Source organism: Gobius niger (assembly GCF_951799975.1).
Source record: "Gobius niger genome assembly, chromosome: 9".
Taxonomy (NCBI): Eukaryota; Metazoa; Chordata; class Actinopteri; order Gobiiformes; family Gobiidae; genus Gobius; species Gobius niger.
In genome coordinates, this window is record NC_136860.1 from 8560454 (window position 1) to 8579466 (window position 19013).

At 44.2% G+C, this 19013-nt stretch overlaps 1 protein-coding gene across 1 annotated transcript; it reads left to right on the plus strand.

The window, feature by feature from the left end:
- Positions 1-513: 513 nt before the first annotated feature.
- Positions 514-18040, plus strand: LOC306967721 (NACHT, LRR and PYD domains-containing protein 12-like). The gene is made up of 10 exons (XM_079562869.1): positions 514-635; positions 2091-2192; positions 6182-6375; positions 6757-8497; positions 10562-10735; positions 13520-13696; positions 13941-14117; positions 16326-16493; positions 17222-17399; positions 17828-18040. The coding sequence occupies exons 1-9, from the start codon at positions 565-567 to the stop codon at positions 17397-17399; spliced, it is 2982 nt and encodes a 993-aa protein (XP_079418995.1). The 5' UTR covers positions 514-564; the 3' UTR covers positions 17828-18040.
- Positions 18041-19013: the final 973 nt, after the last annotated feature.

Sequence of the window (19013 nt, forward strand, 5' to 3'; positions counted from 1 at the left end):
GGTTGTTTTGGTCAGTCTACCTTTTCGTTTAAGTGCCAAGTTGTGGAACTCACTGCCCACTGGACTTCAAACCATAGCTGAGTTTAAAATGTTTACTTCTCGAGTTAAGTCTTGGCTGAAACTTTACTGTACCCATTTGTAAATAGCACTGAGTTTGTGTGAATGAAATAATGATTTGTACAGTGTATATAGGTCTGTTTTACGAAAGAACTGGAAAATGTAAATTTAACCTTGTATAGAAAGGCCTAACCAAAAAATACACTCTTTTTGCATCAGCTACAGGCTTGTTTTGTACTACAGTATGTTGAATTGCAGTGTCCCTGTCAATTAAATTCTTCTTCTTCTTCTTCTAATAAGTAATTATGTATGCATACCATAAATCTGATCATGGACCCTGGGAAATGTGCCTTTGTATTTGCAGACGCTCTAGGGAGTGACAGAAACAGAAACTGTGCTTGTGAGCAGTGTGGGCGTGGACAGTGACGGAGAACACACTGACTTCCTGATTGAGAAAGTGAGCTGTACGTGCGGATCTCTCTTCTCTCCCTTTCAGACCCAAACAACATGGAGGAGGTCGATGTGGATGAAGAGGAGGACCGTGATGTCCTGAAGGTTCCAGGGCTCACTCAAACTCAGTGAGTACCGACTACTACTAGCATGAACCTGCTTTAAGCACTGCTCACTGTGGCAACAACACAGCTGGTCTCCATGGGGGCTGATTCTGTTTACATGCTGTCACCCTGTTTAACCTCTACAATCACACAGATCATTTCTAAATTCTGTTATGAATGGTGGCGATAAATTGCATTAATGTGCACTTCTCCATTGGCTCAAACCTGCCTTTGCTTTGTAAACATGACAGAGGCAGAGTCTGCACCTGCATGGCAAACACTCAGCCCCAGAGGACTGAGAGGAGGAGCTCCTGACACAGGACACTGTCACTGTAGCTTTAGTTTATTTGTTCAGCTAATGTGCTCATGGAGTTGCCAAAATAAACATGGCAAATTCAAGTACTGTCCTTTACTACAAAAGTATTTACAACGTGCATGTTACTACAGTGCACTGATCAGGCAGTGCATTTGGCTCATACCTTGTCTCTCGCTCTCAGCCTCATTCCTCTCCCAGTGACGCAGGCGCTGACACAGCCCTTATTTGTAGCAAGAACTGAAAGAAGACGGTTCCATGTGTAGTTGGCTCAAGATCACGCTGCAGATTCCAAATGTCAGGTCTTCTAGAGTTACTCACAACACTTTAGAGCAGCCGTGTGACGTCAGGACCCAAAATCACCCTGGAATAACAACTTAGCCACAAATACAACTTTTAAATACAATGTAAAACATTGTCTTTTCATCAAAACAATATATTATATTGTTGAATAAGTATAAAATAAGCCAGAAATGCTGAAATTATGATTAAAACAAAACCATAACAACGACAACAACTTCGCGATAACACCCATTTTAGAAGACTCACGCAGTACTTTTTCTGTGCATTAGGAAATATGTTCTGGGGAAAGCTTGCGACCGACTGAAAACAGTTCCTTGAGAAACTCTGCTCTAGAGCAAGGGTCGTCAAACTGCAGCCTGATGATTTAACCCGGGTATGTCAAAAAAAAAGTCTCTAGCCCATTCCTGTGCGGAGTTATGATTTTTTTTTAACTAAATAATAAGTATACTCATTCCAGCCACCAGGAGGAATACAATAAAATGACTGACATAACATACACATATAAACAACACATTATAGCCACGTGGTAAATGAAGCTTACCACCAGACTGTGGAGTGAATGAATAATGACTACACTTTGAGAAACCTTTGACACAATACAAGTGTAAGCAGTTATGACTTTGGTCACATTTGGTCACACATATTATTTACACAATGTCATTATTTGAGGAAGTCTGTCATTGAAGAAGGAGCACTTCCTTTCCCCTTGACCTCACGGCTGCCTCTGACTCAGATAAAGAACAAGAAACAATGGAATGTTGGGGCACACTGCTGATGAATGAAAAGCTAGCTTGGTAATGTTCTGTTTGCAGCGTAGTTGTGGTGAGTGCTCATCTGTAAATGCAGTGACATGTTGTCCACAGAAGTGACAGGCGGCCAAGGTCCTGTGTGTCTCTGAAGAGTGACTGGTCCATGCCTCAGCCTCCATTCTTCAGCCCTCAGCCTGGACCTGTGCACAGTCTGCCGTGAGTCTCATTATTCATATACAAACTTCAATTGTTCTTTGGTGTTTCGTGAATGTTTCAGTGAAACACACACCGACTCTATGTTGTGTGTGCGTATGAGTTTCATCTACCTCTAAAACATGCTCAATATGTGATAAATCTCCACTGGAGGCTTTCTAAACAGTTCACCAATATTTTTCCAATACCACATACAGTTGTGCTCAAACGTTTACATTCCCTGGAAGAATTTTGGATGCTTTGACTACTAGTCTTTTGTGGTAGTTGTGGTTGAGGTTCTTTTTTTTTCTGATGATCTGAGGAGCCTCCAGTTCCTGTAAGTTCCTGGGCTGACTTGCATGAACTGCACGTTTGAGCTCACCCCACAGTGGTACAATGATATTGAGGTCAGGAGACTGAGATGGACACTAACTATGGCCTAGGATGGCCTATGACCTACTATGAAAGAGTGCTTCGCTGATGCCATTGGCTCCAGCAGAATAAAGTGAAGGTCCCGTTAGTGTCCATCTCAGTTTGCAGAACTCAATATCATTATCTTTCATATTCTTTGAAAAATAGTCTAAACATCAAACATTCTGCCAGGGTATGTAAACTTTTGAGCACAACTGTATAGTCCTGGGGCTGATTCTTGAAATTTGTTTTATACTCCTTAAGTCCCTAACTGAGCCATTAAAATAACCACTCTTTAGTGCCATTGTGTATGGTGTTGATATTCCACTTTTGGCTCTACTGTAGATTGACTCGAGACAGAGTAAAAGTGATTCCTAAGGCTAGTCTTAGAATCAGCCCCAAGACTAATACCAGCACTGAACATTTCCTTGTGAGTTGCTTTGAAAAATAGTCAACTGGTCATAGTATAAACAAAGTTGGGGCAATCACACTTCCCTGGGAGGTGCCGGATTGCACCGGTAAAGATGAAGAGAAGGACTACAACCGTTTCTCACTTTTTACCATGTCAAAGCCACTGTACCTGTGCATGTACATGAGCGACCCTTCGGTGCTCTAGTCCCAAGTCCGTAACGGAGCAGGGCCCAGCACCGGGGTCGGCATGGAAGATCCATCCTCTGTAGAGGAGCTCCATTGTTGTTGAGAGTCCGGAGCTACTGCAGTGAGGCGTCATCATCCAGGCGAGCAGCGATGGAGCAGCATAAGTCAGGATAATCCACTGCTTCCACAGGGATGGTGCTCCACATGCAGACATTCAGAGGTGATGCAGAAACCGTAGAGACTGGATGGGATTCGGTGTCATAGTTACAGACGGCAACTTTTTAGCCGTTTTCTGGTGGTCTATAAACATCTTTACCACACAGCAATAAAGTCCAGCCAAAATTGGGTCCATATGGATGTTTTCACAACACGTTGTTCAGCAGAACAGCAAAACATTGACTTTGTTTTCCTAAATCATGATACGTTGACATTATTACTAAATGCTATAAGCAGAATATGGTATTTCTGCTTTCAGGCCTGTTGTGTTTGACTGTGTGTGCATTCACTTGTATTTAGAACGTTAGTTCATGGATTTGAAAGGTCCGCAGTTCAAATCCAATATCGAAATTTTCTTGGCACTTCATCCACCATAACTAAGTGTGTTTACTACTGAGAAAATGAATCAAAATGCTGTTGTCCACAGATCTCACAGACGGACACAGTCCATGCCTCAGCCTCCATTCTTCAGACCTCAGCCTGGACCTGTACACAGTCTGTCGTGAGTCTCACACAATCATTATTCGTAACAGACTGACAATAGGTTCAAAGCTCACCTTTCTCTCTCTTGATTTAATCAGGAGGGTCACGCTGAAAGTCAGAGTATCTTTTTCAGTGTCATTAATGTTTCAGTGAAAGGCACTGAGAGTGAAATATACAATTATCACGCCAGACTTTGCTCAACTGTGTCTGACGTTGAGTTTGAATACTCCCCCTGTGTCTGCGTAGGTGTTCCAGTTTCATCTACCTCTAAAAACATGCTCAATAGGCAATAGGTAGGGCGTCCCCCACAGATTTACATTTACTGCTTTAGATGAACGGCGCTGAGGGGCGACGTTCAAGCTGATAGGGAGAGTACTTTCTGTTTATTGCCAATGTTATAAATTCATTTTTCCTCTCTGTCCCACTGTAGTACACTGTAGTACACTGTAGTACACTGTAGAAGAAGAAGATCTTTATTTATATAGCGCCTTACACAGACATAGTCACAAAGTGCTTTACATGAAACAATTTTTACAGTCACTCCAGAATCGGTGGTGGTAAACTACGACTGCAAACGTCTACGCCAACGGACCCTCTGACACCACCATGCATTCACACACACATCCTGGCCTATTTTACATGTTTTTAGTGGTAGGGGAAATCAGAGTACCCGGAGGAAACCTTCACAGACACGGGGAGAACATGCAAACTCCACACAGAAAGGCCCCGTCCAGGTGGGAATCGAACCTGTGACCTTCTTGCTGTGAAGCAAGAGCACTAAGCGCTGCTCTACCGTGCCGCCGACTGTAATCGCTGTAACCACTCACCATGCCCTTAAGGAATAAACTTTTGTGTTTGATCATCCTCAATGTTTACAAACAAGAAAAGCATTTAATTTTTCCTAAACATTTAGCTCACTTCTGTTAGTTCATGTGTTAACGGGGGGATTATGCAAATCTGCATTATATTCTCTCATCAAAAACAGACTTGGAGCTGTGTTTGGAGCAATGGGCGAGGATCGCACCTCTCTACAGTATGGTCCTCATGGCAGGGAGCTGACATTGCTGTAATACCACCCCTTGGTGGCCAGGGGCGACTCTAAAAGACACTTGGTGAACAGCGTTTCAATGAACACTTTGACCTTCCCTAGCACTGCTTAGTAGTCCGGCTCCAAAGAGTTTTATTTTGTTCAAAAGAATTGCTATGACCCATGTGGCAAAGCTGGGCCAGGTAGAATATTTTCAACTATGTTGGTTTTTGTGCATCAGCCCTAAAAAGTGGAAGCCTTTTCAGTGCATTGACTGGCTCCAGAGCCTGACAATCAAGCTCCAGAGCTCTGTGGAGGCTCCGCCCACCCCGAGGCTTCCTGCCTTTTAGCCCTTTTAAGGAACTGGCTTCGTAGGAGGAGATTGAGTAGTCATGTAAATTTCACAGACGACTCGGGACCATTACAATGAATGGGGCTGAATGGGACCATTAATCTCTAAAACTTAAATCTATGGTTTGGAACCATTTGCGCACCTTAGAGTATTCTCTGTTCTTAGCAGCAGGGCGACAGCACAGGGAAACTTCCTGAGCTCCTATGTGTCCTTTCATCAAGGAGTAAAATCACTTGCCATAGCTTAACTACGGACTACAGCACAACTGTGCAGTGAAAGGGAACAAGGGGAGGGGGTTTGGAGGAGCTGACAGTGAGATTGTGAGAAAACCAGGAAGTGAAACTACTGGATATTTAGTTTAGTTTTAGATTAATATTGTATTTTCTCAACAACAGATGATGATAGATGTGGTTGAGATAACTACCACAGACCTGCAGCAAGCAGAACAGCCACTCTTTAATGTTTATTTCTGCTTTTAGGCATGTTGTATTTGCCCGAGCATGCATTTACTTTTACCTTTTCGCTGCGTAGCCACGATAAAATGAAACAAGCCTGTCCAGATTCTCAGTTCTCGCTCTTTTGAAAAGCCGGCTCATAGGGTCTCCTCTGGAACAGTGTGGGTGTGAATGCCCTTTCTCCACTAATCTCAGCGGCTAAGTATGACTGAGGCTGGTTAGTACCAGGAGGCAGACCATGTGGGTCTGCTTGGGCTAACTCTGGCTCTATGTTTAGAACCTTAGTTCATGGATTTGAAAGGTCAGCAATTCAAATCCAGTTTCGATCAATGCATACTGTTGTTGTGCCCTAGGGGAAAACCCTTCACCCGCCCTCTTCACCCGCCTTACCTAAATGTTTGTGTGTGTGGACTGGTGGATGACTGAGAGTATTAGATACAAATGGATACTACAGAGATGCTGTTGTCCACAGATGTGACAGACGGACACAGTCCTGTGTGTCTCTGAAGAGTGACTGGTCCATGCCTCAGCCTCCATTCTTCAGTCCTCAGTCTCCAGCCTCCAGTCCTCAGCCTGAACCTGACTTCCGGGAGAGTCCTGGTCCACACCCGTCCTTCTGTGGGACAGTCCTGGCAGATCCTGTTTGCACAAGCTCCAGTTTACTAAGTAAGTCATCAATCATAGAAACACACACATTTTGGGAAATGAGATCAATACCCAGTGCCTCCGTGGGGCTATTTCTCTAAACTGGATTGACCAAGACTACTGCTGTTCAACACTTTTTAATTTAAATAAAAATGCCACTTGCCTAATTCTTAATTAATTTGTCAGGTTTGGGGTTTGAGAAACATTGATCTAGAATAAAGATCCAAGTCTAAACCAACAGTCTCTTTAATGTTAACCTGAACATCTGTCATAAACTATAAGGGGAGAAATTGGTTAGCAGACCTCTCCTGTGACACCACAACGGGGCATATCTTGATGTTGTTCTTGCAGCTTATACTATTTTAACCATTGTTTTCAGTAACTTCCTCTTCCTCCTCTCAGGTTGTTATAAGAAGAGTCTGGAGAAGAAGTGTGGGTATGTGTCAGAAGGAGCTGAGACAGAAAGTAGCGCTCCTCTGACGAGCATCTTTGCTGATCTGTACATGGTGGAGTGCCGCAGTGAAGACGTCAATAACCAGCACGAAGAGAGGCAGCTGGAGACTCTGTCCAGGAGAATAGTCCCTGACATGTCCATCAAGTACCACGAGGTCTTTAAACCTCTGCCATCTGATCAGAGCCCCATCAGAGCGGTGCTGACTGTGGGCGTGGCTGGCGTTGGGAAGACCTTCTCTGTCCTGAAGTTCTGTCTGGACTGGGCCCAAGGCTTAAATAACCAGGAGCTGCAGTTGGTGGTGCCGCTGCCTTTCAGAGAGCTCAACCTGGTCAGCAGAAAGCGCTACAGTCTGCTGACGCTCATACATGAGCTGCATTCGGCGCTGGAGGAGCTCACGGCTGACACTCTGGCCCACAGTAAAGTCCTGTTCGTCTGTGACGGCCTCGATGAGAGCCGCCTGCCTCTGGACTTTCACTGTGAGCTCATCTCTGAGGCCACACAGACGTCGGAGGTCAGCAAGCTCCTGGTCAACCTCATCAAAGGCACTCTGCTTCCTAATGCCCGTATATGGATCACCTCCCGCCCTGCAGCAGCCAGTCGGATCCCAGTGTCACGTGTGCACAGGCTTACAGAGGTGCGAGGCTTCACCGACGAACAGATGGAGAAGTACTTCAGGAAGAGGTTCACAGACTCGGAGCAGTGCGAAAGAGCGCTCTCCCACATCCGAACCTCCCGCAGCCTCCGCAACATGTGCCAGATCCCCGTCTTCTGCAAGATCACAGACACGGTCCTGCACCATATGTTCCAAAGCAAAGAGAGCGGAGCCCTGCCCCAAACACTCACAGACCTGTACGCCAGCTTCCTCCTAGTGCAGATGCAGAGGAAGTGCAAGTACAGGCAGGAGAGCAGTGGCCCTGAGCTGTCCGCCACAGACACCCAGTTCCTCCTGAAGCTGGGCAGACTGGCCTTGGAGCATCTGGAGAAAGGGCACATCATGTTTTACCAAGAGGACCTACAGAGAGTAGGTCTGGAAGAAGCAGACACACTGATGAACTCAGGACTCTGCAGCGAAATCTTCAAACAGGAGAAGGTCATCTCAGGCATCTCAGGCAAACCAGTCTACTGCTTCATCCACCTCAGTGTCCAGGAGTTTCTGGCTGCGCTTTACAAGTTTCATAGCTTTAAGAACAAAAAAAGGTTTGCTAAATGGTTGAAATGGAACGTGACCCTCGATGTATATCTCAGAAAAAAATTGACAAAATCTTTCCAAAGTCCAAACGGCCACCTGGACCTGTTTGTGCGCTTCCTCCATGGCCTCACGCTGGAGTCCAACCAGAGACTTTTGAGAGCTCTGCTGGGTCCATCGCAGATATACTCCAACGCGACTCAAAAGGTCATCATCAACCTGAAGAAAATGAGCGCCAGAGCCTCTCCCGACAGAAGCATTAACATCTTCCACTGCCTGATGGAGTTAAACGACCATTCGGTCCAGCAGCAGGTCCTGGCCCTGCTGGAGTCAAGAGGAGGCAAGTCAAAGGACAAACTGTCTGAGATCCAGTGCTCGGCTCTGGCCTACATGCTGCAGATGTCAGAGGAGGTCCTGGAAGAGCTGAACCTACAGAAGTACAGGACATCAGCTGAAGGGCTTCTCAGACTGCTGCCAGCTGTAAGGAACTGCAAAAAGGCTGTGTAAGTATCTGTTGTAATAATATGTAAAAACTAGTCCCTACATTTATAGTTATGTTATAGCTGCACTTAAACCCTAATGTCTTACGAATGTGTCCCTTCAAAAGAGCTGTTGTAATGCTAATTCAGGAACATTAATAGGGCAAAAATAACATTTATGATTGGATCCCCATTAGTCTTTACTTTGATGACTATTCTTCCCGGGCTCTGTGCAAATACAATATTAAAACATAGCTTCAGATTGCATTATGAATATACAAACATATCATATAACGGTCCTGGTTCCGAACACCACAAGAACATGACGTTTCAACAACAAAGCTTTACTAGCAATGTATCATGATACAACTTTTCTTAATTGGCTAACATTGTCCCACCGTTCAGGATATATCTTTGAGCATCCTTTTAAAGAAGCTTTTGTACATCAAAGCAGTTAAAGAAGAGGGAGATTATTCCACAAAACCACAGCTCTGTACCTCACAGTTCTCTTAGGAGCGTTGGTCCTGGACGCTGGAGGAGTAAAATGACACTGTGAAGCTTGTTGAGGGTTTAAACCATGCCGGACACTGGTCGTCTGTGGTTGGGAGAAAAGAGGCTTTTGTAATGTGTACACATTTAAAAAAAAAATATATCAGGTCCCTCTGTCAACTGTAAACCAGGACAGCCTGTCAGGCATGGCAGTCACACCAGTCCTAAATGGGCCTCACAAAGCTAGACCAGTTGCTCTATTTTCGGTTCATAATAGCCATAAATTCCCAGTCTGGTCAGGAAGCTTATACCAATATCTAAATGACACTGTTTTGACTTGGAATAGTAAATATATCTACTTCCAAAATACATTAAACATATTCTGCTTGAAGTCAATATAACAAATATCAGTATGTTGCAGCATTATCAGGCATGCTGCAACATGCAGCATGCCTGTCTTTCAGGCATAACATTTAGCACTGAGATCTTTGAGATCTTGCAGCTCCTAGACTAAGCTCATTTACAGTAAGTGGGAAGTATGTGGGGCAGAGAGACACCCATGAACAATGGCGGTGTTATGTACAACAGCCTTTACCTCCAACCAGACTCCGTGGCTGGGAAAGGGCGAGGGCGAGGGGTCGTGGGGGAGAGTGGGGGTGAACATGTGCTTTTGTTTTGGTCACGATCACAGCTGAGCGAGTGCCGATCCACACCACCGCGGGACGGGCTGTAGGCAACATGTCTTTCTCTCCAGACACAAACATTGTTTAGCTCATGATGGAGTTAATAAAGTTTTTAGTTTGACCTGTGAGAGCCCATAATGCTTAAGGAAGAACACAAGGCAACACGATGTAAACGAGGAAATAAATGTGAGGCCATCAGAGCACCGCTCTCAGTGCTGCTTTTAGCAAACCACACCTCAATCAACCTCTTCTCTTTTTATAGGCGACGCCCTGTCGCCTGTGGCACAGGCACATAGCACAACAGCAACAGCACTCAGATGATAACCACTGAGTTTGCACTGTCCTTGCACCAGGCAAAGATCTGGCCCCAAGTGCGTTGCCAGTGATCGATCGCTATGATTAATCATCGCGTGCGCATTTAAATAGACTGGTTCTCTGATTAAAGACTTTAACATTCTGTTTCTCAGTCGTCCATGGGCCGATTTTAGCCAAATAAAAAGTCTTTTCACCAAAACTGGCTCTGCTTTATCAAACGCTCTACACGTAGCGAGAGAAAACACAACAATGACACTGAATAAACCAAATGTTTAAGATTTAGGAGCACTGTGATTCATTACCCCCTGCATATTAATAAGCAAAGTAATATGAACTTTTAGCCATGTGTGCATTCAACACAAAGTTTTCTTAGCAAATGAACCAATTAAAAAGCTCAATGGGGATTGGTGCGTTACACTTTTATACAGAGTTTTACTGTTCAACCAAAGTCATTGTTTAGCTTCTGCCACAGAATCCCACGGTGTCTGGTTTTGAATGTGGGAAATCGGGTCACCATATACAGGCGCCTTTTGACTAATCAGATCAGTGTAAAAGGTGGACTGCACTGACGACACATACTCATATTAATGTGTGTTTGCAGACTTTCTCAAGTTGGACTCTCAAAGCCTCACTGTGAAGTCGTGGCCTCAGCCCTGAAGGCCAGCCCCTCCCTCCTGAGAGAACTAGACCTGACCAAAAACCAACTTGTCCACTCTCTGATCAGCGTGTTGTGTAGTGGACTGGCCAGTCCAAACTGTCGACTGGAGACACTCAGGTCTGTAACTAGTAACTGTCATCACGGTCACCTTTTCAACAAGTCAGATAAGATAAGCCTTTATTGATCTCACAATGGACAAAGTCACTTGTTACATCAGCTCTCAGGAACACTCAGGGTGTGCAGGATAGACCGGAAATGTGCAAACAATCTAATAGTAAATGGAGGTATCTTATATCCAATGACTACAAAAACATTAGGGGGCAAAACGTATAAACAATAAGAAATAAATAGATTCTAAAAAAAAGTCAGCATTAGCAGTGCCGGTTTACAGTCATAGTGCAGGTGGTTGATAAAGTGACACAGATACAGAGATTACTGCACGATGTTTTGCAAAGAGGTTATTGGCCATAAGGAAATACATGCTCAGAGGTCAATTCATGAAAGTTTTTCTCATTCCTGGAGGTGACATTCGCTCTTATAAATCGTACTGCTGCTTGGATTTGTGAAGATACTAAGTGTCTAACCAGTCGACCGCAGACTGATCCCAACTCGACTGTGAGGGTGTAGGAAAAGCGGGAAAAAAAAGATGTAAAATCAACCAATCAACGTCAAATCACTGGGGCGTGTAAACTATTTATTTATTTATTTTTTTATTTTTTTATTTAGCACTTTAGCACAACTAGTCAAAAAGAACACAAAAAGCATCCATTCGGATGTATGAATATACAACAAAATAATGAATAATAATAATAGCATGTGCATGGGAGAGGTAGAAGCCATTAGGCTTATAACAACACCACTCCCAAGTAAACAATTAAATAAGAAAAATTTGCTCCGAGCAAATGGTGTCCAGTGCCTCCGCGGAGTTAAAGGTGCACTATGCAACTTTTCATGTAAAAAAAAAAAAAGTCAATATTAATAAGTATTTGAACCTTTACTCACCATCCCGATGGCCTATAGGACGCTTCAGGATCAATTGTTTTTTTTAGGTTTTTACTGTTGATTGAACCATATCCATGATCACGCATACATTAAGAAAACTCTACCCCTCTAAAAAATGGATTTAAAATTGTTTAGTTTAGTTTAGTTGGTTTATTTGGTCGGGACAGTGCAACTTAATGAACAAGCCACACTAGATTGTAGCCTTGGGCTAATTTCCATCTGTCGTCCCCCATGTGCACTCTCAAACACACTCTCATACATCCTGGCCTATTGTACATGTTTTTAGTGGTAGGGGAAACCGGAGTACCCAGAGGAAACCTACGCAGACACGGGGAGAACATGCAAACTCCACACAGAAAGGCCTCGTCCAGGTGAGAATCGAACCCGGACTGTGCAACCGTGCCGCTTGTTTGAAGCATCATATAAGCCACCAGGATGGAAAGTGAAATCGCCAAGCTATACCCATACAGGCAATGAGTGACTTCCTTTTTTTTTGCATAAAAAGTTGCATAGTGCACCTTTAAATCAGATCAGGGGCTGCTGCCTCTGACCCCGATTGCCTCTCACTCAACCCTGAGTCTGACTTCACAGCGAGCACCCTGCTCCGTGCTCCCTCTGCCCTCTGACTGAGACTCATGTGACTGGATTCTTATTAGACGGTCGACTATTATCTGAGGGATACATGCGGATGGAAACTAGCTTAAGCTAAATCTGGTGCAAAGCATCTTTAAGTAATGTTTTGTACATTGACATAAACTACACTAAACTATGTGCATTTAGATCGCTTCTTTTCCCATGTGATGCGGATTCATGTGAGGTGCTTTTTTTGCACCTCAGAGACTTTTAAGTAATTGAGTAAAATCATCTGAGCGTCACTCATTTAAATCACTATCTATCGTACTGAGTCACGCTGTACGGCTGAACCATCTCTGTTGTACAGTCATAGCATTGGTTCTGTAAAACGTACATCACAACACACTCGCTAATGCTAACGTAGCTAGTGCTAAGGTCCACAGCATCATTTACTCTCACTGAGGAAGGTCTGCTCCATTAAAAACATCGTTATATTAATCCTTTGACGTCTACATTTATTTCCAATTATATAAAAAATATATTATCAGTGTTTTTCGGTTTAGGTTTAGGTTCATTAAACATTAACAGAGCAGGAAAGAAACAGGCTTAACTTTCAGTCTTTCTCCCGTGTCCTGTGCGTTTGACCTAGCATGTATTTCGCAAGTGAAGAATTATTTCAAAACAAGGCCTATTAGAGTTATTTTCCTGTTCCCTAATGCCTCTTTTGGTTTTGCTCCTTGGTGCTCTATGTATTGACACAAGTGTAGCCTATCGACAAAACCATGCACTCACCACCACGATGTGCAGTGCGGGCCGTCACTTTGCATTACTTTGTAATGCGAGGGACGTGAATCTGCTGTTGTGGATCCGCAGCGGCTCTGGTCGTCAGCTTTATTGGTTTAAAGAGGCCGCAGTGGCGCAAAACGATTCTGCTGGAAGAAACTACTGAGCAAAATGGTGCATTGATTTTCTCCCTGTAAATCCGTCCTTTGGACAAAGCCGCTCTGGGCACCGCCCCTGTCGCCCATATTAAAAACCACCTCTATGGTTGTGTCATGTTGATCGGACTGGTAGATCCTGAGAGGTTGGCTTCTTGAAAAGTACACCTTGGGGTAATAAAGGTTGGGCACCCTTGTAATAAGGCAACAAGTGTTTTCAAAAAGGATTTGTCTTCCTTTCCAGGCACAGTCCACAGTAGACTCTCAGCTTCGACCCTTCAAACAAAGCATTTTAAGTGACATGTCAATGATCTCATAGAGACAAGTCTTTAGACAAATCTTACGTGGATTACAGTGGTAATTGTTTTTACTCTGTTTGTTTTCTCAGGTTGAACAACTGTGGATTGTCTGAAGTCAGCTGTTTGTCTTTGGCGTCAGCTCTGAAGTCCAACCCCTCACATCTCAGAGAGCTGGACGTGAGGAGTAACTGTGACCTGAAGGACTCGGGAGTGAAAGGTCTATGTGGCTATTTCCAGAGCTCAGACTGTCGACTGGAGACTCTCAGGTAACTTCACTCTTAAAGAACACACATTTGCACTGGAATTACCGAGCCTACAATACAATACGACTCCCTCAGGATAAAAACAAGCTTAAACGTTTTAGAATCATACAAACTGAAAAAGTTTCAGATCACAACCACCTCTCCCTTCACCCGACTGTCATGCTTGATATTCGGGTCTGGGCACAAAACATCTACACCGTTGCATGTTGTACCAATCATCAGTTATTATGGAATCCTTCTGATCCAGATTGAGCGGCTGTAAACTGACGGAGGCCAGTTGTTCTTCTTTGGCGTCAGCCCTGAACTCTAACCCCTCACACCTGACACTTCTTGATTTGGGCTGGAACAAAGACCTGAAGGACGCAGGAGTGGAACAGCTGAGTGCTTTTCTGCGGAGCCCACATTGTCGACTGCAGATTCTCAGGTCAGTTCAAGTAGGGATGGGAATTAAGAACCGCATCTACTTCAGCATCGTATATTATTATTATAGTATGTCTCCTTCATTGACCATGCCACCTCTACGCCGCAGCTCTGTTGAAATAAAAAACTAAAAGAGGCATGCACGTATTATATAGACCGGGGTGCCCAAACCTTTTGTCTCCAAGGGCCAAAATGCAGAGGTGGGAGACTCGAGTCACATGACTTGACTCGAGTCAGACTCCAGTCGCAATTTTCGGGACTTGAGACTTACTTGACCAAAGCTGCAAAAAGACTTGACTTGACTTGGGACTTGATGTTTGTGACTCGAGACTTAACTTGGAGGAACTTGAGGCCAATGACTCTCAATGACTTGCTGTGACTTTATAGTTATTATTTATTTGAGTGAAACTGTCGAAAGATCAGGATTCATTGCGTAAAAGCGCCGCATCTATGTTTACATTATGGTAATTAGTCACATGCGTGTTCGGTTTCCCGACACAGCACTTCTAATCAATACAGCGCGTAAAGGCAGGAGGAAACACGAGGTCGAAATACGTGCATTAAAAGTTTTCTAAACTAAAACAGAGTGAAGAGGTGGAGATTTACGGACAGGAAAACGTTTGAAACAATGGGCTGGACCTACAGCGCAGACGGAGCCTCCAGAACGACGATGTAAGAGCTGATTAATCAACAGGAATCTTGGGGCTTTTTGATGTTTTAAGGCGTTCACACAAAGTTTACGGCATTTAGTGGCTAGTTTACGCATCCGCACACAGCCCAGTAACAGCAGGACTGAAGGCTATGCGGACTCTACTTTGAGCAGGGGCGAATCCGAGTATACAGGGGCTGGGGCATTACAGGGGAACCACTGACAGAAAAGCAGCTCATATTTAAAATACTATATTTCATATTTTTTTAGTCGCCCACCCGGGCCCCCTTCCTTAAAATGCTGTCCAAGCAATTTTGTACATAGACTGTTTATTTATAATACATATATTTTGAATGTTGTGGCGTTTAAATATTAATTAGACTTTAAATCCATGAGATTTTAAAAAGTTTGATTTTAGCCTAAATTTTCAAAATTACGGTCTCTTGAGAAAGCACTTATTATTTTCAAGATTAAACACATTTTGAAAAGTAGACACGCTGGCGTTTGTGACTTGAGGTGACTTGCCGACTAAAGCAAGACTTGACTTGACTTGACTTGACGAAAGCTATGACTTGACTTGACCCCATGACCGATTGACTTGGACTTACTTGAGACTTGGACCTTCACGACTTGGACTTGACTCGAGACTTGCATTTAGTGACTTACTCCCACCTCTGCCAAAATGAAGTGTGACTGTGGGCTGCGGGCCAAACACAGTGATTTCAAGCATGAAACACATAGAACTACTTTTGGTATACAATTTGCATTTTATTCTATCTGTGCAAGTAACATGCTGCATTAAAACAAATGTTCACTATGGCAAAGTCTAGTTTTAGTGGAGCAAAATCAACAATCAACAAAGGAAAATAGGAGCACTTACTTTTGATCACACTTACAATTTTGATTTGTAGAAATGAGCTTCATGTCAGTTGAGTGAATGGTGAGTTATAACACCAGACTGCTGTGTGCGCTTGAATCATTTGGAACTGCACAGCAGGCTGGGGACCATGGCCCAAATCTTCGCATGGATTTGGGAACCAATCACAGAACGAGGAGGGACGGCAAGATAATGACGAGTTATTGGATATACAGAAGCTTGTAGTTTATTTACCGATCCAACATGACGGTAGCAAGCGCGACGCCATCTTTCGATCAAGCTTTAGACCGTGTTCTAAATAGTTTAGTTTGAAAGGTTACAGCGGTACGTCATACGTCATGTTACCATGATACGATTGGGTATGGCTACGTGCAGACGCTATGATAGACATTCGAATTCCCCAGACTAAATATAGTCTGCCGTTAGCCAGGTCAAGTAAGTTATAAGGTGAGGGAGGATTTTTTTAATAATTTTTTACTATTACCAAATTTCAACAAACGATAAAAAATGGGAAAACAATAACAAAATTGAAAAGAAAAACAATTACATTGACTTCACAAACCGACTTGACATAATTCGCCCCTTTCTGTCCAGAGAATATATTTTGTCTGTTTCCTTTGACATGTAAATCATCTTCTTTGAATATTTCTCACACTCTTCTTCATGTCCTGTTGTTGAATTGTCAGGTTGAACTGGTGCAGTGTGTCTGAGCCGGGCTGTTCGGCTCTAGCTTTAGCCCGGCCCTCACATCTGACTTACCTGGATCTGGGAGGCAACGATCAGCTGAAGGATGCAGCCGTGGAGCAGCTGTGTGTCTTCCTGCAGAGCCCAGACTGTCGACTGGAGACCATCAGGTCACTGCACTTTATAAGTCATTGTTTTGTGTCACAAATGTCACGTGTGACCATTCACAGAAGCTCCAATGATTGTTCCTTGGGCTACGCCCTTTCTCCTACAAACATTCAGCCTCCCCTTCCTGCAAACATGCTAGTGTGCTAGCCTGTGATTATCAGTTAACAGATGAGCCACAGAAGACATTGTTGGTGAGTGTAGTTGCCGGCTTTGCCTCAGATAAGCTCAGTCATTTCTCATGGACTACATACATAATACATGAAGCTATAACACGGTTGTAATAGTGCATCGACCGTGTGTGCAAAGTTGTATGATCATGCAAGATAAAAAGAAATAGCTTGGATTTGTGTATGGAGGAACAGCATATGAATATCAGTTCATTCCCTTTGGGCTGTCTTTGGCTCAGGGGATGTTCAGTGAGTGTGTGGTGTCCATACTGGCGCCTCGGGATTCCAATATTTCTGTGCATAGACTGTCCGACTGATACGAGCACTTCCTTTCATCATCTTGCTGTCTGGGATCAGAATAAACCAGGGCCAGGGGAGGGGAAGGGGTGCTGCTGACTGCTTGGCCAAAACATGATTTTAATTTAGTTTATTTTTTTATTTGTTTAATTTATTTGAACAAATGTCATCTGGTTGTTGAACAAGCAAAGCTGCTCACCCGGAAGTTCTTTCATTCCTCAAAAGTCTGTCTGAGTGAATACTTCCGTACTGTGTTCTTTATTCAGGCTGAACAGCTGTGGCGTGTCCAAATCCGGCTGCTGTTCCCTGGCCGCTGCGCTCAGGTCCAACCCGTCCCATCTGCGAGAAGTCAACCTGTGGTACAACTTTCTGAACGACTCGGATCTAAAGGCGCTGTACGACCTCAGACGGAACCCTCGCTTTCGACTGGACACTGTGCTGTGAGTGTCAGTGACGACTCAAAGTGTATGGTCTAGGGTTAGACTTGAAACTATAGGCTAGCAATATGTAATACAATAAATGAAATAACCAAATGAAATTAAAACCTATGACAGGGCAATTATTTTCGGCAGTTTTGATTTGCATATTTGCAGCATTATTAGAAATGTTATAGTTCATCAAATGAACGTGAGCCTTCAGCATAAAAACAAACTCTCCGACCTTTCTAGACCCAGACATCTCCTCTGCTGAAGTATTTACCTTCTACATCAAGTATTTAGCCTCATCAACAGGGCTCACTGTCCGCCACCGAATCTTTCCTGAACATCATTATTCTAACGGCTCTAAGATCATCTCTATAGGAAATGAATCACGAGAGCTTTCGAAACATACAAGCCCTAATTCTGCCCCTGCTCTTTTCTCACAGGCGATAGTGACCCGAGCCCGCTGTGGTACGAAGGAAACCTCAACCACCAGCTCCGGGACCGATGCTATCATTTATTTTGCTGTGAATAATTTATTTATGTCCGTGTTGATTGAAATTAGCGCCACACTAGGGGGCGCTGTGGCTTGTGTTCTTGCAGCCAAATCCGTGTCTGTGAGCTCAAACTTTGTGTCATGTGATGGTCGTTTAGGGCTGGTTGTCACACGGGGGGTTTTGTAGAATCCATTTTTGTGGCGGTGATTGAATTGGACCTCAGTGCATCAGTGGACAGTGGAGAGCCCACACCCGTGAACACATCACCCCTGTCCTTCAGAACCTCCACTGGCTCCCCGTCCCTCCCCGCAAACTCCGTCCCCACTCATCCGCAACCTCGGTGTTCTCCTCGACCCCACTCTTTCCTTCGAACCCCACATCAAGCAAATAACCCGGACTGCTTTCTTCCATCTCAAAAACTTATCACGACTCCGCCCATCCCTCACTTTCTCTGCCGCTGAAACACTGATTCATGCCTTCATCACATCTAGAATCGACTACTGCAACAGCGCCCTCTACGGCTCACCATCCAAAACCCTCAATAAACTCCAGTACATCCAAAACTCCGCTGCCCGCCTCCTCAAGCACACTCGCTCCCGTGGACACATCACCCCTGTCCTTCAGAACCTCCACTGGCTCCCCGTCCCTCAACGCATCCAGTTCAAGGTCCTCCTCAACACTTTCAAAGCCCTCCATAATTTGGCCCCTCTATATCTCACCGACCTCCTCCACCAGCACACTCCATCTCGCTCCCTCCGCTCCTCCAACGCCGACCTCCTGTCCCTCCCCTGTAAGACCAAGCGCCGAACCTGGGGAGACAGAGCCTTCTCCATCGCCGCCCCCACACTCTGGAACTCACTGCCCCAACCACTCCGTGCCTGTTCTGACCTCCCCACCTTCAAGAGAGAACTCAAAACCCACCTCTTTAAAAAGGCTTTTAATATTGAATAACTGCCCTCTATTTTAATGTGCTAATTTTATGTGTGATTTTATTCTTGTTTTCTGTAAAGCGTCTTTGAGTGTCTTGAAAAGCGCTATACAAATAAAATGTATTATTATTATTATTATTAAACCTCCTGTCCCTCCCCTGGAGTCTTCTCCATTGCCGCCCCCATACTCTGGGACTCACTGCCCCAACCGCC